This window comes from Sarcophilus harrisii, chromosome 6 (genome assembly GCF_902635505.1).
Source record: "Sarcophilus harrisii chromosome 6, mSarHar1.11, whole genome shotgun sequence".
Taxonomy (NCBI): Eukaryota; Metazoa; Chordata; class Mammalia; order Dasyuromorphia; family Dasyuridae; genus Sarcophilus; species Sarcophilus harrisii.
In genome coordinates this window covers 241812059-241830111 of record NC_045431.1, presented here as the reverse complement: position 1 = coordinate 241830111, position 18053 = coordinate 241812059, and the positions used below count along the sequence as shown (strand labels likewise).

General features: G+C 60.2%; 2 protein-coding genes across 4 annotated transcripts; both read left to right on the top strand.

Annotated features, from left to right (window-relative positions):
* Window positions 1–1808: 1808 nt before the first annotated feature.
* On the top strand, window positions 1809–10198 carry DPF2 (double PHD fingers 2). 3 transcript variants are annotated; one of them, XM_031941392.1, is made up of 12 exons: window positions 1809–1905; window positions 4256–4416; window positions 4610–4717; window positions 4922–5085; window positions 5452–5544; window positions 5766–5844; window positions 6233–6274; window positions 7227–7364; window positions 7504–7632; window positions 7760–7872; window positions 7979–8060; window positions 8976–10198. In XM_031941392.1, the coding sequence occupies exons 1-12, from the start codon at window positions 1874–1876 to the stop codon at window positions 9050–9052; spliced, it is 1218 nt and encodes a 405-aa protein (XP_031797252.1). In that variant the 5' UTR covers window positions 1809–1873; the 3' UTR covers window positions 9053–10198. The 3 variants fall into 3 exon arrangements, with proteins under 3 accessions (XP_031797252.1, XP_031797253.1, XP_031797254.1); XM_031941394.1 differs by lacking the exon at window positions 1809–1905 and adding an exon at window positions 2151–2343; XM_031941393.1 differs by lacking the exon at window positions 6233–6274.
* A 2837-nt stretch (window positions 10199–13035) lies between these two features.
* Window positions 13036–17765, top strand: TIGD3 (tigger transposable element derived 3). The gene is made up of 2 exons (XM_023506638.2): window positions 13036–13626; window positions 14399–17765. Exon 2 carries the CDS (start codon window positions 14415–14417, stop codon window positions 15828–15830), a length of 1416 nt encoding a protein of 471 aa, XP_023362406.1. The 5' UTR covers window positions 13036–13626; window positions 14399–14414; the 3' UTR covers window positions 15831–17765.
* The last annotated feature ends 288 nt before the right edge of the window (window positions 17766–18053 follow it).

The following is an 18053-nucleotide window of genomic DNA, read 5'->3' as shown; positions in this document are numbered from 1 at the left end:
CTAAGTCTGATTCTTCTTGTGCAGCAAAATAACGGTATGGACATGTATACTTATATTGTATTTAACTTATACTTCCACATATTTAACATGTATTGGTCATCCTGCCATCTGGGGGAGGAAGTGGGGGGAAGAAGGGGAAAAGTTGGAACAAAAGGTTTGGCAACTGTCAATGCTAAAAAATTACCCGTGCATATATCTTATAAATAAAAAGTATAATAAAAAATGGCTTGTCCAAGTTGACCCAAATGCTACATTATTTCTAGGAATTCAATTCTGGTCCCTTGACAAGTTCGAGCACCCTCTCCATTGAGCATCAGTAAAACTTTTTCTTTAACTTTAGATTTGTTTGTTTGTTTAATTAAAGATTATAAATCGGTTTAAATTGATTAACATAAGTTGGAAGAAAAGATATCCTTGAAAAGTGCAAAAATTCAAAAGAAGTAGTTTTTTTAATGAGCATATGTAGAATTAAGCAGCAGCAGAAAAAAAGTATTACCACCATAACGTAAACAGAAAAAACAAAAAAAGGTTTGTAATAACCAAGCTTCACCCAGAGAAAAGTTGAGAAAATGCACAGAGGTAGAACTATGGGAGTAGATATTGTAGCTCTGTCAGACACAGTTAATGCATGGCTAGCTTGTCTGAAGCCTTTTCTTACTTTTTTCTTTACTTTTAATTTTCTGTTAACAAGAGATGGCTGGCTGGTGGGAGGGGAAAGTGACGAGGGTGAGCTCTTGCGCCTCAGAAATCGGAAATCCTTACAAATCGGAGCTCGATTTTATTGTTTGTTTTAGATTGGCTAGATTTTAAAAGTGTAAATAATCAGATTTCACTTAAAAGTGTTTGGGCAAACTTTTTTTTTTTAATTCCGGCAAAATCCGGTTGTTAAACATTTGCCCCCTTTCCCCTGGTTATATTCGGAAACGAAATTGATGAATGTTTGTTTGTTGTAGACAAACATACAAAGCAGATACAGAGTGACCGGGGCGGAGAAACCATAGAAAATTGATACAATGTAACTTTTAGCAGAGGCGCATCCCCAAAGGAGAGTGAAGAGATTTGTTCCAAATTCCCGGAAGGAGGAGTCGATGGGGGGAGGGGGACGACAACCCTGAGGGGACAGACTGGTGTTTGCCCTTCTGTATACGTCCCGTTTAGCCCAGTGCCCCGTGACTCTCGCCCACTGCAGAGGAAAAGTTCAGATTTCCCTTGCTATTTTTCCTTCCTCGCTCCGTCCCTTCCACAACTGGGGGTCCTCAATGGAGGTGAAAGGAAAAACACCCCAGGAGGTTTCGGCCGGAGTTGGACGCTCTCATTAGCGGCCCAGAGACTTTTGTCGCTTTCTTGGATTTTCAGCGCGCCTGCGTTAAGAGATAGAAACAGGCTCGAACAGCGCATGCGCACGGGCTAAGTCTCGGTCTCTTACCAGATACAGGCCAGGCCTTGCTGTTAGGAGAAAAGGGCCCCCGCCTGCCTTCTTGCGCCTGCGTAACTGAGCTGGGGAGGGGAGGGGGGGTATGGAGGGAAATGGGACGTGGGGAAGATGGCCGACCTTTTCGGCGCCTGCGCGTTGGGTGCGATGATGAATCTAGGCGGAGAGCACTTCCGTTTGGAGGTCGGGCCAATGCTTTAGGCTAAGCGCCTGCGCGCTGGGTCTGGCGTGAGGGCGGGGGAGAGACCGCGCTCTCCGGGACCGACGCCTGCGTGCTAGCGCAGAAGCGGCCTCGCTCTCCCGATCACGCGCCTGCGCGCTGGCGTCGGGGGCGGGGCGGGGGCGGGAAGCGCGCGGGAGCGCGGGGGTGCGCGCTCCGGGCTGGGCGCCTGCGCACTGCGGCCCTGGGGGCTCCCGGGCTGAGGGAGAGGAGGAGGGAAGATGGCGGCCGTGGTGGAGAATGTAGTGAAGCTGTGAGTGGCGACCGCCGTCTCTTCCGAGCCGGGGGGGGGCGGGCCCGGGTCCGGGTCTGCGGAGGGGGGCGTGGCGGCGGCCTGCGCGGAGGCGCCGCTGGGGCAGGCGCGGGGAGGCCGGTTCCGGCCGAGGCCCAGGGGCGGTTGAGCGCCGGGACGGGGCGCGTGGCAGCCGCGGGCGCGAGCACTCCCGGCGGGGGCGCGCGCGCGGGCCCGCTGCTGCCAGGCGCGCCCTCGGGGGGAAACTGAGGCCCGAGCTCTGGCACTCGGGAAGGGACCTCAGCGGGCAAGCCGTTCGGCCCTGGCCCTCCGATCCGACGGAGGGGTAAACTGAGGCACTTCGGACTGTGCCATGCCCAAGGTCACGGAAGGGGTCGGTGGGAGAGGTCGCGGGGCTGGGGCCCGAGGGACCGTCTAGTGCGGCCTCATCTTTGACAGGTGGGGAGACTGAGGCAGGGAGCGTGGTTCAGTCAGGCTTTGAGAATAGGGCCAGGATTCGAACCCAGGTCTGTCAGCACTCTCCCACTGGCGAGGGCCTGTGAGGGTGGTCACCCTTTAGCCGGCCTGTGCCTTTGCTTCGCCCCCTCCATCGTTAGCCCCCTTGGGGTCCCGAAGGCTCTGAGGACGTGGGGGAGGGAGACCCCCGGCGCCGCCCCTCCTATCTAAGGGGTCCGTAGGAGAGTAGGGCCCGGGATCCCCACGGTTATCACCCTCCCCGAGAGCAGCCAGATGGGTTTTGTGAAATGGGGAGGGCGCAGAGATTCAGGATGGGCCAGAGGAAGGGGGCAGAGGAGGGAAGCCCCCCTCCCATCCTGAGCTGAGGGCCGGCCCGCATGGCAGGCGGCCTGGAGGATGGCATCCAGGAGAGGGTCAGCATCCCTTCTGGTCTCCAGGTGCCAGATTTTTAGGGTACAGGGAGTTTTTCCAGGTAACCCTCTGCCCTTGCTTTGTGGGGGGCTGAGACCTTCCTCTGTGGTGAGGGGGAGCATGCCCACTGCCATTAGCTGGGTGCTCTCCCTCTCCGGGAGTGGTTTGGGGGTGCAGAGCTCTCTCAGGCACCCCCACCCCCTTCATCATTCTTTCTCTCTGATCTGCCCACCCCCCCTTCCCCAGTCTCTCCCCAGGCCGATGAATCGCACTGATCCCCCACTTTGTCCTTCCTGTCTCCCCCGTCCCATCCCCTTCCTTGGGTTTGGACACCCCCCCCCCCTGCGGGGGCCAGAGCAGCTCTCACAGGTTTCACCCTGCTGCTCTGGGAAGAGCTTCTAAGGGGAGCATGGAAAGAAAGTGGGAGCGGAACGCTGCGAGGGGGAGCCCTCCAGGTGCTGGCAGAGGGGCTGGCAGGGCAAGCTTGCCATCTCCCTTCCTGAGGCAGGCCTTGGCTCCTCCGTCTCGCCTTGAGGATTCAGGGGGTTCTGAGTGGGCTTGGGTTGGGTTCCTGTACCCACACAAGCATGGGGCAGCTGCTTCCCTCCCGGCACAATCTGCTGGGGCTACAGACGATGTCCTCCCTGCGCCCTCGCCAGGCTGTGTTCTCTCAGTTTGAGACACGTCCAGGACACTGTTGTGCTCTGTCCCCTATGGGCTTCAGGAGCTGGGCCTCTCCCCAGAGTAATGGATGAGAAAGAGCTTCTGTAAGGGAGCCGCCCACCAGCAGCCAACACCCCAAACCAGCCAGCCCTCTATCTGTGGGCTGCTTAGCAGGAGCCGAGCCTCCAGGCTGGCGGGAGCCTTCAGGTGCCGGGCGCTCTGGCCGGAGCTCTGTGGGCCCGACTTCCCCAGATCGCCGCCCCATACTCTGCCCTTTCCCCCCTACACCTCGCTCTTGGAGAAAGCCGTGTGGCCCATCTCCCGCCCGGGATCTCCCGGCTCGCCTTCCATTTCCTCCCGAACGTCACTCTCAGTTCCCATCAGTGGAAACAAAGGAGCTGCGCTCCTCAGCCTTGTTTATTCTATTTTCTTCTCTGTGGAGAGACGCGGAGGCTGGTTTCTGGAAGCGGGCTGATGTGGACCCATTGCCGCCTCCTCCCAAAAGGGGCCTACCTCCAATTACAGTAATTACAGCTCATTGAATTAAGCCGGCTGGCGGCCTTTCTGCCACGGCCTTTTGGTTAGGTTTGGGGGTGGGGTTAAGGCAATTCACGGCCTGGGCCTTGGCTGCCAGGACCCCATGGAGGCAGGTCGGGCAGCGAGCCCTTCATGGAGTGACGCTTGAATCGGAGGGACCGGGGGTGTCCTGTAAGGCCGAGGCCAGAGCCTTGGGCAGCTTTGCGCCGGACCCTCGAGCCCCCCCTTTGAAGCAGAGAAGCAGCTTGTGAGCCCCGTCTCCTGCCCCTTGTGTCCTCTGCAGCCTCGGGGAGCAGTACTACCGAGATGCCATGGAGCAGTGCCACAACTACAATGCGCGCCTGTGCGCCGAGCGGAGCGTGCGCCTGCCCTTCCTGGACTCCCAGACCGGAGTGGCCCAGAGCAACTGCTACATCTGGATGGAGAAGCGCCACCGGGGGCCAGGTGAGGCTGGGGGCGGGCCCTGCCGGCCTCCTTTCTTCCTGTACCTCCGACTCCACTTCCTTCTGACTCCCCCCCCCCAACTCTCAATGTTTCCCACCTGTTGTCCAGAACCTCTCACCCCAAGCCTCAGGGTAAGGGGCTAGTGCAGAGGGCGTTCTCCTTCTCTGGTCACTGACTCCTCTCACCCCCACAGGACTGGCCTCAGGGCAGCTGTACTCGTACCCTGCTCGGCGTTGGCGGAAAAAGCGCCGTGCCCACCCTCCCGAAGACCCCCGCCTCACCTTCCCCTCCATCAAGCCAGGTAAGTGGAGAGAGCTGCTGAGAGCACGGCAGACCTGGAGCCTGGGGTTCTGGGACCAGGAGGGCCTTGGCTTCCAGCACGTCTCCCTGGGGCTCATCCGCACCTCAGTGTCCCCAGGCCTGGCTCCCATTGCCCATCTCAGTGTCCCCAGGCCTAGCTCCCAGCGCCCATCCGTATCTCAGTGCAGCTTGACTCTCCTTTCAGACACAGACCAGACCCTGAAGAAGGAAGGACTGATTTCCCAGGATGGAAGCAGCTTGGAGGCCCTCCTGCGCACCGACCCCCTTGAGAAGCGGGGTGCCCCCAATCCGCAGGCGGACGACGATAGCCTGGGGGAGTTCCCAGTTACTAACAGCCGAGCAAGGAAGGTACCAGTTTCTCTCCCACGCTGCAGGAGCCTCACAGGAGGGAAGCTGGGGCAGCCCGGCTGCTGCCGGCCACGCAAGGGGTGGCAGGGGGGGAGTACAGGCCAGCCGGTGGAAGCTCTGGGCAACCCCCCTCTGCTTGCTCCTCCCTGCTTCTGCCTTCCCCCTTCATGCTTGCTGAATGCAGAGCTCAGGAAGGGAGCCAGTTGCACTGGTCTGCCATCGGCAGGCTAACAGCCAAGAGTGGGCAAGTGCCGTGCCCGGCAACCCCGGCCGTGCCACCCCATGCATTCTGACTGGGGGTCGTGTCCCAGCATCCTTGCCCCTCTCCCACCCATCCTAATCTCCCCCCCCCCCCCCCCCCCCCAGCGGATCCTAGAGCCTGAGGACTTTCTGGATGATCTGGACGATGAGGACTACGAGGAGGATACGCCCAAACGCCGTGGCAAGGGCAAAGCCAAGGTGAGGGAGAAGGGCCCGGCAGCCCCCGCCTGCCCCTGCCCCCAACACAGAGCCATGGGGGGGTGAGGGTGGGGAGCACAGCAGGGTGATCCAGCTTGTCCGTCCCTCAGACAGTCATTAGGAGCCCACAGTGCGAGGCACAGAGAGGGCCACACTAGGGACGCTCGACTGCCTGGGGCCGGGGAGCCGGGTTAAGGGGCCTTCCTCGTTCCTATTGGCAGGGCAAAGGGGTGAGCAACGCCCGGAAGAAGCTGGACGCTTCGATCCTGGAGGATCGGGACAAACCCTATGCCTGTGACAGTGAGTGCTGCCCAGTCTGGGGGAGGATGGGTCCCCTGTCGGGGGGAGGCATTGGCTGCCTGAGCGGTGCCCTCCTTGGCGCGTGGGGCCCCCAAGCTCTGGGAGGCGTCGAACCGGCCGCACAGGAAGCGCCTCGGGAGTCCCCCCCTGAGTTTGTTTAATGCACAGTTTTCTCTCTTCCTTCCTCTGTCCTGTCTTCCTCCTGCCTCCCCTTCCCCCCTTTGTGTCCCTCCAAGTGCCCCCCACACTCGGGGGCCTCTCTCCCCTTGGGTTCTCCCGCTGCAGCTGCTGCTCCTGTCGTGTGTGCGTGTGAGCGTGCCTGTGGGTGCCCGGGTATGAGTGGGCGTGTACGGGCCTTCCTCTCACGACTTTTCTTTCTGTCTTTCAGATAGTTTCAAACAAAAGCATACCTCGAAAGCACCCCAGAGAGGTAGTGGTCCTCTCTCGGCGCTCTGCCTTTGTGTTTCCCTTTCCCTTGCTCCTTCCTCCGACGCTCCTCCTGCCTCTGTCTTCTGTCTGAAAGTCTCTGCAATGGCGGCGGGCTGGGGGGGACAGGGAGGGAGTCTTTGCTCCGCTGCACCCCCCGGTCCCCGGCACCCGCCTCTGCCCCCACCTGTCGTGCACAGACTTGCTCCCCTAGCACCCGGGCCCTGGCGTTGGATGGCTTCTAAAGAGAGTCGAGGGGAACCGGCTACAGTGGGCGGAAGGGGGGCCTCCTCTCCCCTGAAGTGACCCTCAGTGCCTGTTCTCCTCACCCCCGATCTGCTGGGGCTGGGGGCTAGCAGGAGAGCAGCCCCTGAGTCCCGGCTGCCCTTGAGGCCGGGCCCTTAATGGGGCTCCCCCTTGGACCCGCCACCGACAAGCTAATAACCCCACTGGCCTTCCCAACCACCCCCTACCTTACCATGATTCCTCTCAGTCGTGTTGCCTGGGACCTCTTGGGTCCGTTCACTTTAGGTGGGGAGTTTGGCGGGTTCCCCGAGCTCTTGGGCCCTGGTTCTGAGCGCGTGCCTGGGAAAGGGTCTCCTGCCCCCTGCCCTCTTGTAGCAGCCTGGCCAGAGAGCCTCCTGCCCCCATTTCCCCTCTCCTCGGCCTGGAGCACTCCAGGCTGGGTGGGGATGAGGCGAGAGGCGGCCAGTTGGGCATCAGTGGGGCCTGCTCTGGGGGGTGGGGGAGGAAGGGGCCGGGGGAGCAGGCGCCCGGCCCGCCACTGTCCGCCATCAACAACATCCACTAGAGGTCTGCCCCTGAGCCGAGCTGATGTTCCGGGTTGGGGAGGGACGAGGGGGAGCCTCCTTGCACCCTGCCAAAGGCCTGGACTTTGCAGGGAGCAAGGAGGGGGTGCCTGGGGGCTCACGCCTCTCTGTCCATCCTCTCCCCAGTCTGTGGGAAGCGTTACAAGAACCGCCCCGGCCTCAGTTACCACTACGCTCACTCCCATCTGGCGGAGGAGGAAGGAGAAGACAAGGAGGACTCCCAGCCTCCCACCCCCGTGTCCCAGAGGTCCGAGGAGCAGAAATGTAAGGAGACGATTGGGGCGGGATTTGGGGGGGGGGGAGCGTCCCCCTCCCTCTCTAACCTGGGAGTCGGCTCGTGCCTTGCCCTTCTTTGTGGAGCAGGCCCCGCAAGCCGGCTTCACCTCCGTCCTTTGCCCCATAGCCAAGAAGGGCCCCGACGGGCTGGCTCTGCCCAACAACTACTGTGACTTCTGCCTGGGGGACTCAAAGATCAACAAAAAGACGGGGCAGCCCGAGGAGCTGGTGTCCTGCTCTGACTGTGGCCGCTCAGGTACCTCCTGGGGCGGCCCCCGGGGACCAAGGGAGGGAGGACTCAGGACGTCCCGAGGGGGCTCCCGGGGCCCTGGCCTCCCTGCTCTCGCCTCTTGGCCTCCACCTGGATCCTTCCATTCCCACAGGGCACCCGTCCTGCCTCCAGTTCACCCCTGTCATGATGGCTGCCGTGAAGACCTACCGCTGGCAGTGCATCGAGTGCAAATGCTGCAACATCTGTGGCACCTCAGAGAATGATGTGAGTGCCTGCCAGCTGCCTCCCTCCCCAACTGCCCCGCCCCGTGGCTTGATTAGGGCACACTGATCACCCCCATTTCCTGCCCCCCTTCTTTCTGTCCCCCCAGGACCAGCTGCTCTTCTGTGACGACTGTGATCGTGGCTATCACATGTACTGTCTCACCCCCTCGATGTCGGAGCCGCCCGAAGGTGAGTGTCCCCAGGAGACCTGGGCCTTTCTCTGGCGTGCGCCAGTAGGCACGAAGGCACAAAAAGAAACGGAGCCACGTTTGTGGGGGGTGGGCAGCACACACAGGTGTACACATGACGGTGCAGACAGGTGGAGGGGAAGAAGGCCCCCAGGTATGGGGGGGGGCATCAGGAAAGGCTTCCCGGCCTCCCCCGGAGTGATTCCAAGAAGTGGGGTGACAGGGGGCCCCGAACAGGTTGAAGGCCTTGTCTGTTGCCCAGCCCCTGAGGAGAGAAGGGCAGGGTGAAGCAGGATCCTGCCGGGCATTCCCTGCCCCGATGGGGTTCTGCATGTGTGAGCTGCAAGCGGGTCTCGACTGCGAATCTTGGCCCAACCCCTTAGCTCATGTGTAAGATGAGGGGATCCACCTCTGGGCCTCCAGGGCCTGCCCTCTTGCAGACCCTGGGGCAGGGCTCAGCCATGGGAGCTTCAAGGGGGCCTCTCTCAGAGCAGCGGGTGGCAGTGACTGGGGTAACTCTGACGTGGGACTGTCCCTCCTGGGAGAGTCCAGAACTCACAGCCAGGGCCGCGGACGCACTTAATTGCAGTAGAAATGCTGACCAGCGGGATTCTCAAGGCTGCGGGGGCCGTGAGCCTCAGCTCAGGAGGCCACCCCTTGGCTGCCAGCATGAACCCCTCTGCAAACAGAGGGATCCGGGCCCCACACGCTGCCTCAGGTGCTGGCTGTGAGGCCCCAGGTTTTCGCTCCAGGATCTCTGCCAGAAACACCCCCAGGGGTAGGGGTGACTGGGCCCCAGTGAGTGGCGAGTGAAGGGGCAGAACTCGGGCCTGTTGGACCCCGGGTCCCAGCTCCTTGGCAGAGGATCCCCAGCTGGGGCCGCCTGCGAACATAACCCTGTCCTTCTCCTCCGCAGGGAGCTGGAGCTGCCATTTGTGTCTGGACCTGCTGAAGGAAAAGGCTTCCATCTACCAGAACCAGCACTCTTCTTGATGTGGCCGGAGCCCGGGCACCCCAGGCCCCTCCCCCGGACGGGGCTCTCTTTCGAACCTCTCTCTCGTTTTCCACTTTCTCCTCTCCCGTCCTCCTCTTTGGCAGGCCCAGGGAGGGCAGTACCAGGTTGTGTGGGGCGGCAGGCCAGGCTGACCTGGCAGCTCGGACACTGCCTGGCCCCGGCCCCTCCTGGAGATGGGGGAAACAGGCTGCCCCTAGGAAGAACGGCCCGGCTTCTCCTCGCTCCTTTGCTCTCCGTAAAGTGCATTCACTCTGCCTGCCTTGGGCCCAGGCCCTGCTTCTCACAGGGTTCAGCTGTGCCCTCCACGCCGGAGCAGGAGGGCAGCTCACTCCTTTCCCAGCTCTGCCCCTCGGGCTTGCCCTCCTTGCTTTCTGAGGGCATTCCCAAGGGACCGTGGAAGCTGGGCAAGCCTCGGGGGCTCTCTGGCTCCCCCCTGCCTCTCCACTTTCCCACCTCCTCTCCCTCCTGCCCCTGCAGCAGAAGGGCACCCAGGGCCCGGCATGACCTCGGGCCCCCCGGCCCCTTGGTGCTGCCCCCTCCCTCCCGGCTCATCTTCCGCAGCCTCTTTAGTGGCGAAAGTGATTCTCTACCTTGTGCGTCCACTCTCTTTCCTCAATTCCCCTTCTCCTTGTTGTTGTTTTGTTTTGTGGGGAGAAGGGAAGCATCAGGGGGCCATCCAAGCAGTGTGGGGGCCAGAGGGAGATGTTGGATAATGTGCCTGTTTTTTAACTCTACTTCAAGCCTACCTCCAAATCCCCTTTCCGTTCTTCCTCCTCCCTACCTGGGCCTTCAGCCTTCTGCCCTCAATTGAATTGGGAGCCCCCCAGGCCCCCATACCCCGAGCACCCTAGCTCCTGAGTCACAGGGGAGCCCCTCAGACATCCTCTCCTTGCACGCTTGCTAGCAGCTGGTAAGGCCTCAATGCCCCTCGTCGTTCCTCGGGCTTCTGCTGGGCGAGGCTGGCAGTAGTGGGGGAGGGGCACAGGACGTGGCAGTGCCCCCGGGGAACCCTTTCTGCTTGGCCCCGAGACTGGGCCTCTCTCACTGTCACTTTGGAGTCGAGGTGTCATTTTTTTTAAGTTCCTGTATTCCAGACATTAGTACAATAAACATTTTTACATGGAGCCTCTGCTGCTTTGTGGGGCTTGTTGAAGGGGAAGTTGCACTCTGTGCCTGCTGGGAATGTTCCAGCTTAAACTGGTGCTTTGGAAAGAGTTCTGGGATCCTCTTCCGAATTGGGGGGGGGATGGGAACTGGGGGCACAATTTTGGGTGAGTTTTGTGAAAAAGGTGCGTTTGGTGGAAGGAAGTCTTATCTAGAAATGGCTGTGATGTTTTGGATTCTGTTGGGGATGGCCATTAAGGGGGGCGGCCTTTGGTAGAACATCCAAAGTGTCATCTGTGGATCCCAGCATTTGGTTTCCCTGCCTAAGTCACCGAACAGAAACATCTGTTCCGGTTTGGACCCGAGCATCTCGGGAAGTCTACCCCGGCCTCGACCAGTCTTGAGCACACCCTGGCACCTGAGCCACTGCTGCCATGATAAACATGCATGGGCCCTGAAGTGTGGGATGGCCCTGAAGGGATGGGATGGGCCGAGGGACAAGCAGACAGAATGGGAGGAAGTGAAGCCTCCGAGGAACCAGCTTCAATACTGGGGAGGTCTGGCCTATGAAACGGCTGGACTAACTCCATCTGGCAGAGCAGGGCTCTCCTACTGCTGGGCCACAGAAGCAGCGGAGCCCCCGGGGCTGGTTCTGCATCTTCTTCCCAGGTTCTGGCCAGACCCCATTGTGTAACGGTCAGCCTCCTGACCACCAGTCACCGAGCACTGGCTCCTGTGTGCCAGATGCCGGGAACAAAGGGAACCACCTCCTGCTCTCCCGGGGCTCTTGTCCTTTTAAGTGTGACAGAGGCACAAAATACGAGCGAGTTTCTAAGGGCGGGTGGCGGTCGGGACCCTTCTTGGGGCCATTCCGGTCGTTAAATTGTTCTGTTTGAGAATCTACACTTCAGCAGTCAGTAAATGTTACAAGCTAGGCCTTGATTTATTATTTTTAGGGGTTGAGAGGCAGAGGTGAGGAAAATGGGGGTCGTAGAGCTCAGTGGGTAGGGAAGCAGCTCAGATAAAGGCACAGAAGGTAGATGGGACAGATAACATCTATCAAGTGTGTGAATGGGAATATGCACAACAGCCAGGGCGGAACCCAGCTTGGGACGGGCATTACATGCCAGGGAAGCCTAGTTCTGATCCGAGAGGAGACAAGGAGCCGCCAGAATATGGAGCACTGGGGATAAGCCTGTCCATAAATGCCCAGACTGGAGGGCTGGGCTGTCTGTGAGCTTTGCTGGCCAGGGAGACTTGCCCCAGGGGGTTCCCAGCAGCCATTAAGGAGGTTCTGGGCTCCCCGTGGGGAAACGTCTGAGAAAGCACCCCCTAACTCCAGCTTCAGCCCTGGAGGGCAGCCCCTAAGGTTGCCATGTGGAGAGCCTGCAGGCCTTTTCCCCCTCCCTCCACAGCAGCAGGCAGGGGCAGCCAGAGATCTCGGGAGCCGACTCTTCCCCAAGCCCTGGCGAGCCCTTGCGCGTCCTCTCCTATGCACGGAAACTGGCCTCAGGCCGGTTCGGGTGTGTCCCACTGTGGGCTTTGGGGGCGGGTGCAAGTGCACACACACACCTGTCTATGGGTTTGGGCCTTGGTCTGGAGCCTCTCGAAGGGCAATGTAACGGTTCAATCCTGCCCGACTCTTGGGGATTTTCTTGGCAAAGACCCTGGGATGTTTTGCCGTTTCCTTCCCTACCTCATTTTAACAAACGAGGAAACTAAGGCAGAAAGGGTGAAGTCTTTGAGACCAGGGTCACCCATCCGAGGTTGAAGGCCAGATTTGGACTCGGGAGGTTGAGTCCAGACTCCAGGCGCACTGAAGGAACCCGGGCTAACGAGCCAGTCCGGACTGGCTCCCGCCAGCGAGAACTGTGCGGCTCAGACTGACATTATCTGCCTCGGGCAGGGAGAAGATGGGGAGAGCTCGTTGGGGATGAGTGAAGCCGGACTTCCTGCAAGGCTGCAGGCCCCCGCTGAGGGAGGAGAGGCAGGTAACATCCGGGACCTGGGGGGAAGAGTCTGGGCTGCCACCGCTCCCGCTGAGGGGCTGCAGGAGGCTGCGGCTTTCTTGGAAGGGCCCCAGATCCTCGTGTAGCCCCAAGGGCTCAGCATCCTCCAGAATCTGGAAAGGAGGGGGAGGGGACAGAATGGGGGGGAGGGGTGTGGATTTGGGGCAGGGGGACAAGGTGTGTCCGTTAGTGGGAAAGGGAAAGGTTACTGAGAAAGGGGAAAAAGGCGGGGGGAGAAGAGAAGGGAGGGATCATAGGCGGGGGAGGCAGAGTTAGCAAGGATGGGAGATAAGAGATGCGCGAGCACTGAAGGCTCCGAGTAGAATTTAAGGGAAAAAAACGAGGCTCTCATTGAGGTCACTGATCTCAATCAGGAGCCACGGGGGGCTCCGTCCGGTCGCCCTCAGGCGTCTCGGCGCCTCCTTATTCAGACGCCACCGCTGCCCCAACAGGACAGGAGACCCTCCCTGCGCAACATCTCCGTCAAGCGCCAGCCATCAGCCGCCTCCCCCCAACCCCCGAGAAGGGGGCGGGGTCTGATCTCATGCCCAAATCCGTCCCCGCCCCGGGGACCGCCCTCCTCCAGCGCAGCGCCAGTGCGTTCTCGCGGAGCAGGCGCGCCCGGCCCTGCGCCCCGCCTACCCGCAGCGCCCGGGACAAAAGCCCCAGCGGGCGCTCCGCCCCGCCCCCTTACCCCCTGACTCTTCCAGTGCGGCTCCTCATCGGTCACCTCAGCCCAGCGCGCCGACCTCTCCCGGCTGGGCCCTCCCCTCAGCACCCACTTTGTCCCGCCCCCGTTCCGCCCCTCCCCGCAAAGTCCCGCCCCTGGCACCTGCCTGTTCCCACACCGCTCCCTTAGGCCCCACCCCTCAATCGGCCTCATCCTCACTTCCTGGTCTTGTTTATTACCAGGAAGACCCGCCCTGACACCTGCCTTTCGCCTCGTTCCCCACTCGGGTCTATGGGCACAAAGGCCCGCCCCTCGGTGCCAGCCTTTCGCCTCACTCCAAGTCCCGCCCAATGCCCTTAGCCCCGCCTCCAGCACCTGCGTTTCTGCTCACTCCTAAGTCCCGCCCCTCTGGGGGCGGGGAAAACGCCGGTTTTGTACCGAGGAGGCCGAGCCGTGGCCGGGGCTTAACCGTCCCTTCCGCGGCTACCAATGGAGACCGACTGGAGGCGGGACTTTATCGGCTAGCAGCCAATCACCTTGCTCAGGAGGGATGGGCCCTGTGACTTCTGGGTACCGGAGTGGTTGCCTCTCCCCTCGCCCCGGAGCCCGGGAAAACCCGGAGCGGGGAGCAGACAGAGCCGGGCCGGGCCGGGCAGTCAAGCGGGTTCGGGCCGGGCCGGGGTCTGCATCTCGTGGAGCGCCCCGCCCCCGCCATCGCCCCAGCCCGACGCTGCAGGGACCCGGCCCCGGGACAAGAGCGGCCCGGGAGGTGGGTGCCGGGGATTGTTGGGGGATGCTGGGGGACCCTGCGTCCCTTCCCATCGCCCACTTGGGGGTCCCCGACCCTTGGCCCCCATCCCCCTCCTGGTCTCCTTCATTTTCCCTCCTCCCTCCTCGTGGTCCCCTTACTCTTGTCGCCCTCTCTTACTCGTGGTCTCCCCACTCTCGTCCTCGTTCCCCTCCCCCGCTCTCGTCCCCCTCCCCCTCTCATTCTTGGTCCCCTTCTCCTACTCTTGTTCCCTCCCATTCTTGCTCTCTCCTCTCATGACCCTCCCTGACCTCCCCTCCCTCTGCGTGCTGCCCCTCCCCCTTCTCCCTCCCCTCCCCCCTCATTGGCTTCGCATCTGCTCCCTTTGTGTCCCCACCTGCCTTGGGCTTCTCCCCCTCCTCCGGGGTCCCCCGCCGCCGGCCACCTCCTCCCATCCCACTCCCCTACCTCCTTCTTCCCCCCCTCCTGGTCCTGGTCCTTCCTGGGTCCTCCCCAGCCTGCCCCAGCCCCTTGGGATCCAGAAGCCTTTAGCGAGGCTCTGCAGTCCGGGCCGGGTCGGGTGAGATGAGAGTCACAACTCGTGTAAGTAAAGCTGGCACCCTGCCCCGCGGGCACAGTAGGTGCTGCATGAAGGCTGGCGCCTGCACCCGTGAGAGGGCCTTCCTCGCCTGCTCCCCTCCTGCCTTGGGCTCCTCTCCCCCACCGTTCCCCCACACTGGCCGCTCCCTCCTCTTGGTCCTGCCCACCTGTCCCCTGTGGTTCCCACCTGCAGGCGCCCCCCAGAAGCCATGGAGCTCGGCGGCAAGAAGAAGCTCCACGCCCTGTCCCTAGCGGAGAAGATCCAGGTGCTGGAGCTCCTGGACGAGTCCAAGATGTCCCAGTCGGAGGTGGCGCGGCGCTTCCAGGTCTCCCAGCCCCAGATCTCCCGCATCTGCAAGAACAAAGAGAAGCTGCTGGCAGACTGGTGCAGCGGCACGGCCAACCGCGAGCGCAAGCGCAAGCGCGAGTCCAAGTACAGCGGCATCGACGAGGCGCTCCTGTGCTGGTACCACATCGCCCGCGCCAAGGCCTGGGACGTCACGGGCCCCATGCTGCTGCACAAAGCCAAGGAGCTCGCCGACCTCATGGGCCAGCGCTTCGTGCCCAGCATCGGCTGGCTGGTGCGCTGGAAGCGCCGCAACAACGTGGGCTTGGGGGTCCGCCACGTCCTCCCTCCTCCCCGGACTTCCCTGGAGACTCCTCCCCTGGGCGCCGACCCTCACACGCCCTTTACCCTGAAAGACTTTTCCCCGGAGGATATTTTTGGCTGTGCCGAGGTGCCCTTATTGTATCTGGCGGTCCCGGGTGGGATGGCCCCGGGCGATCGGTTCCAGGTGTTACTGTGTGCCAACAGCGGAGGGACGGAGAAGCGCCGGCTGGTGGTGGTGGGGGGCCGCCAGCGCTCTCCGCGGGGCTTCTTTGGGGTCAGCAGCGAGGCTCTGCCCGTCCTCTACCGCCCGGGCCCAGGGATCCCATGGGCGGACTGGCTGGCCCAGCTGGACCAGGACATGGGGCGGCAGGGCCGGCACGTGGCCTTGTTGCTGACCGCCCAGCCGGCCAAGGGTGCCACGGACCTGCCCGAGCTTCAGCACGTGAGGCTGCTGCCTCTGCCTGCCGACGGCACCATGCCCTGCTTACCCACCCCTGTGGTGCAGGACTTCAAGAGCCGGTACCGGCACCGGCTCCTGAGTAAGCTGGCCGCTCTCCGAGGGGCCGCAGAAAGCGCATCTCTGACCGCTGCCGGGGCCGGCATCACGGTGCTTGATGCCTTGCATATGATGGCAGCCGCCTGGGACAGGGTGCCCACCAATTTCATCAGGAGCAGCTTCGCCCTGGCTGGCCTGTGGCCCGGCAGAACTCCTCCGTCCACAAAAGAAGTGCCCATGATGCCCCCCCTGCCCGGCGGGCTGAGACCTGACGAATTCTCCCACTTTGTGGACCTGGAAGACGAGGAGGTTGGCGGGGGAGGATGCAAGGAAGAAGGGAGCAGTGAGGGCGAGGAAGAGAGTGGGGACGACGGCTTTGTGCCTTTGCCAACCAAGGCAGATGCTTTGCGGGCATTGGGTACCTTGAGGCGATGGCTCGAGTGTAACGGGGCTTCCCCTGAACTTTTTGGGAAATTTTATGACTGTGAAGAGGAGGTAGAACGCATGTGCTCCCAGTGAGGGTCCCCCGGGCCTGTCAGGGGGGTCCCCTACCTTCTTGTTTCCCATGGAAACGCTAACCGAGGGCACTTTGGAGATTTCTTTCCCGTGGAAATAAGAGGACTTTTTGTGGAGAGGGGAGAAGCAGAAGAGTTTTAAACTGGTGCCGGCAGTGGGCCAAGTGGTCCTGAATGCATTGCCTGGGACCACTTTAACCCTCTGGGAAATTCCAGGGAATTAAACAAGAAACCGTCAAGGGGGAAACTGGGGACTTGGGTTAAGGGGAAGCTCGGCTTTAGCGTCCGCATGAGGACTCCGTGAATTCTGTGTTCAGAACCGGTTCTGCTGAATTTAAACCAAGGAGCCTGAGTGTCACCTGACCCAGACCAGAGGTGGGCTCCCCGCCACCTTCCCCTGTCTGCTGAGCCTTTCAACATCCACTCTGACTGCTGCCTCTTCCCCCTCAGATCCCGGTGCTCCGGCCCAAACTTCCAGGCAGGATGAGTCTTCTTTCAAAAGGCCCCCAAAGCAACATGAGAGAAGGGGCAGCTGCGTTAACCACCCTGTAGCATATATCCCCAGTAGGAAAAGATTGAGTCCAGGAAACAGCTGGGAAGTAGTTCAGGGGAGGGGTGTCGCACCCGGGATTCTTGGGTCCCAAAGAGACGACCGGTGAGTGCTCCTTTGGCTCACCAAGGCCAGGTCCCTAATCGTCTTGAAGACTTTCTAGCCATCTCCTTTCCCCAGGAGAACCAAGTCAGGAGGCCGGGGCCTGATGAGGGCATCTGGCCAGTCCCGTATTCCTCCAAAGCTCAGAATTTCTAGACTAGCAGAAGGCAGATGGTCCCTGGGGAAGCCGAGACCTTGTGACCTGGGTCTTCAAAGCGAGACCTCCTTTGCTGCCGTGAAGGCCGAAGTGTGTGCTGGTACCTACAGGAAGTGCTCACACAGAAATGGCCGAATCTCTGCGATGCAGGGACGGCTCTGCACCTCGGCCTGAAGGGGTTGGATTGGACGGGACCCCTTGGAGTTCTGACTGACTAAGGTCACCTCAAACTGAGAGCCTGAAGGGAAGGCCCTCGTTTGAAAAGACAGAATTTCAAGGGATTCTTGCTTTTTTTTTGCCGAGTCCCCGGGGTAGGAAATGATTGAAGAAAGCAAGATGGAGAGTGTTGGAGGAAGTCGTGGCTATCTTCATTTACTGAGGACAGACCCCAGCATGGTCCAGCACCCCCTCATAATACGCGAATCCCTGGAATGCTTCCTAGTTTCAGGGACGAGCCAGCCTGGGAAACGCCCGCCCCTGCTACTTATTTGACACCAGTGGCTGCTTGTGCCTAAATACTGAGTTTGGCTGCGGGCATGACAGCCTCAACTCATTCATTTTTTTTGAAGCAGCAAATAAATGTATGAATATTCCTTTATAACTCTAGGGGGAAAAAATGTGCTATTCAGCTGGAATTAGGGGAGAAAGGAAGTGTTTAATAGTTTAAGGAAAGCTTTATTCCAGGATACTTTGGGATCCAACCACCTTCCTCACGACAGAACAGTTCCAGTTTTCCTCCTTATCCCTCCTTTTTTCTCCCCGAGATTCTGAGCCATTGTAAGAAGATATTCCAAAATCCCTCGAGAATGGCCTGGGAGTCGGTCAGGGGAATAGGGCTGGAAGGGAGTTGGGCTCAACCGTTCCTTTTGCAGGGAGGCTCGGCAATGACTGGCCCAAAGTGATATAGTTAGGAAGTAGCAGATCTAGTAAATTAGCAAGCCAGGATTTGAAGCCTAGATTTCTGACCCTGTGTCTTGTGCTCTCTAGGTAGAATCAGAGGACTCTCTTTCTCCCAGAATTACAAAGCTGGGAGGAAGTCTTATCTGGGCCCCATCTCTAGGAAGGTTATTGATGAACTGGCTTCTCTTTAAAAGGTCTTTACAAATAAAGATTCTATTTCTTCCCTTGGAGCTTCTCCAGTGTTGGGTTTTCTTACAAGCACGTGGTTCTCCCTTTGATCTAATTTGCTGAGACACGTTCACCTCAATCTCTCCTCTTGTCGTCCCTGAAGATGAACTGGTGAACGTTCTGGGCTCACGAGAATTCCTGCTATTTCTGGAGACGTCCATGAAGTCATTGCTTGGCCTTCTATTTTCTGAAGTAAAGAACCTCCAGCCTGCTAGTTGTGCCCCTCAGGACCTCTTAGTTTCCTTATCATTTTAATCTGTGGAAATCCAGATTTGACCAAGGCCAAGCCA

What these genes read in the sequence shown, in the direction of transcription:
- DPF2 (XM_031941392.1), top strand. Translation starts at nt 1,874, where the DNA reads ATGGCGGCCGTGGTGGAGAATGTAGTGAAGCT. An exon ending in GTGGCAAGGGCAAAGCCAAG is followed by an intron (nt 5,545 to 5,765) that starts GTGAGGGAGAAG and finishes TCCTATTGGCAG; the next exon opens with GGCAAAGGGGTGAGCAACGC. An exon ending in GTGGCACCTCAGAGAATGAT is followed by an intron (nt 7,873 to 7,978) that starts GTGAGTGCCTGC and finishes CTGTCCCCCCAG; the next exon opens with GACCAGCTGCTCTTCTGTGA.
- TIGD3 (XM_023506638.2), top strand. Translation starts at nt 14,415, where the DNA reads ATGGAGCTCGGCGGCAAGAAGAAGCTCCACGCCCTGTCCCTAGCGGAG.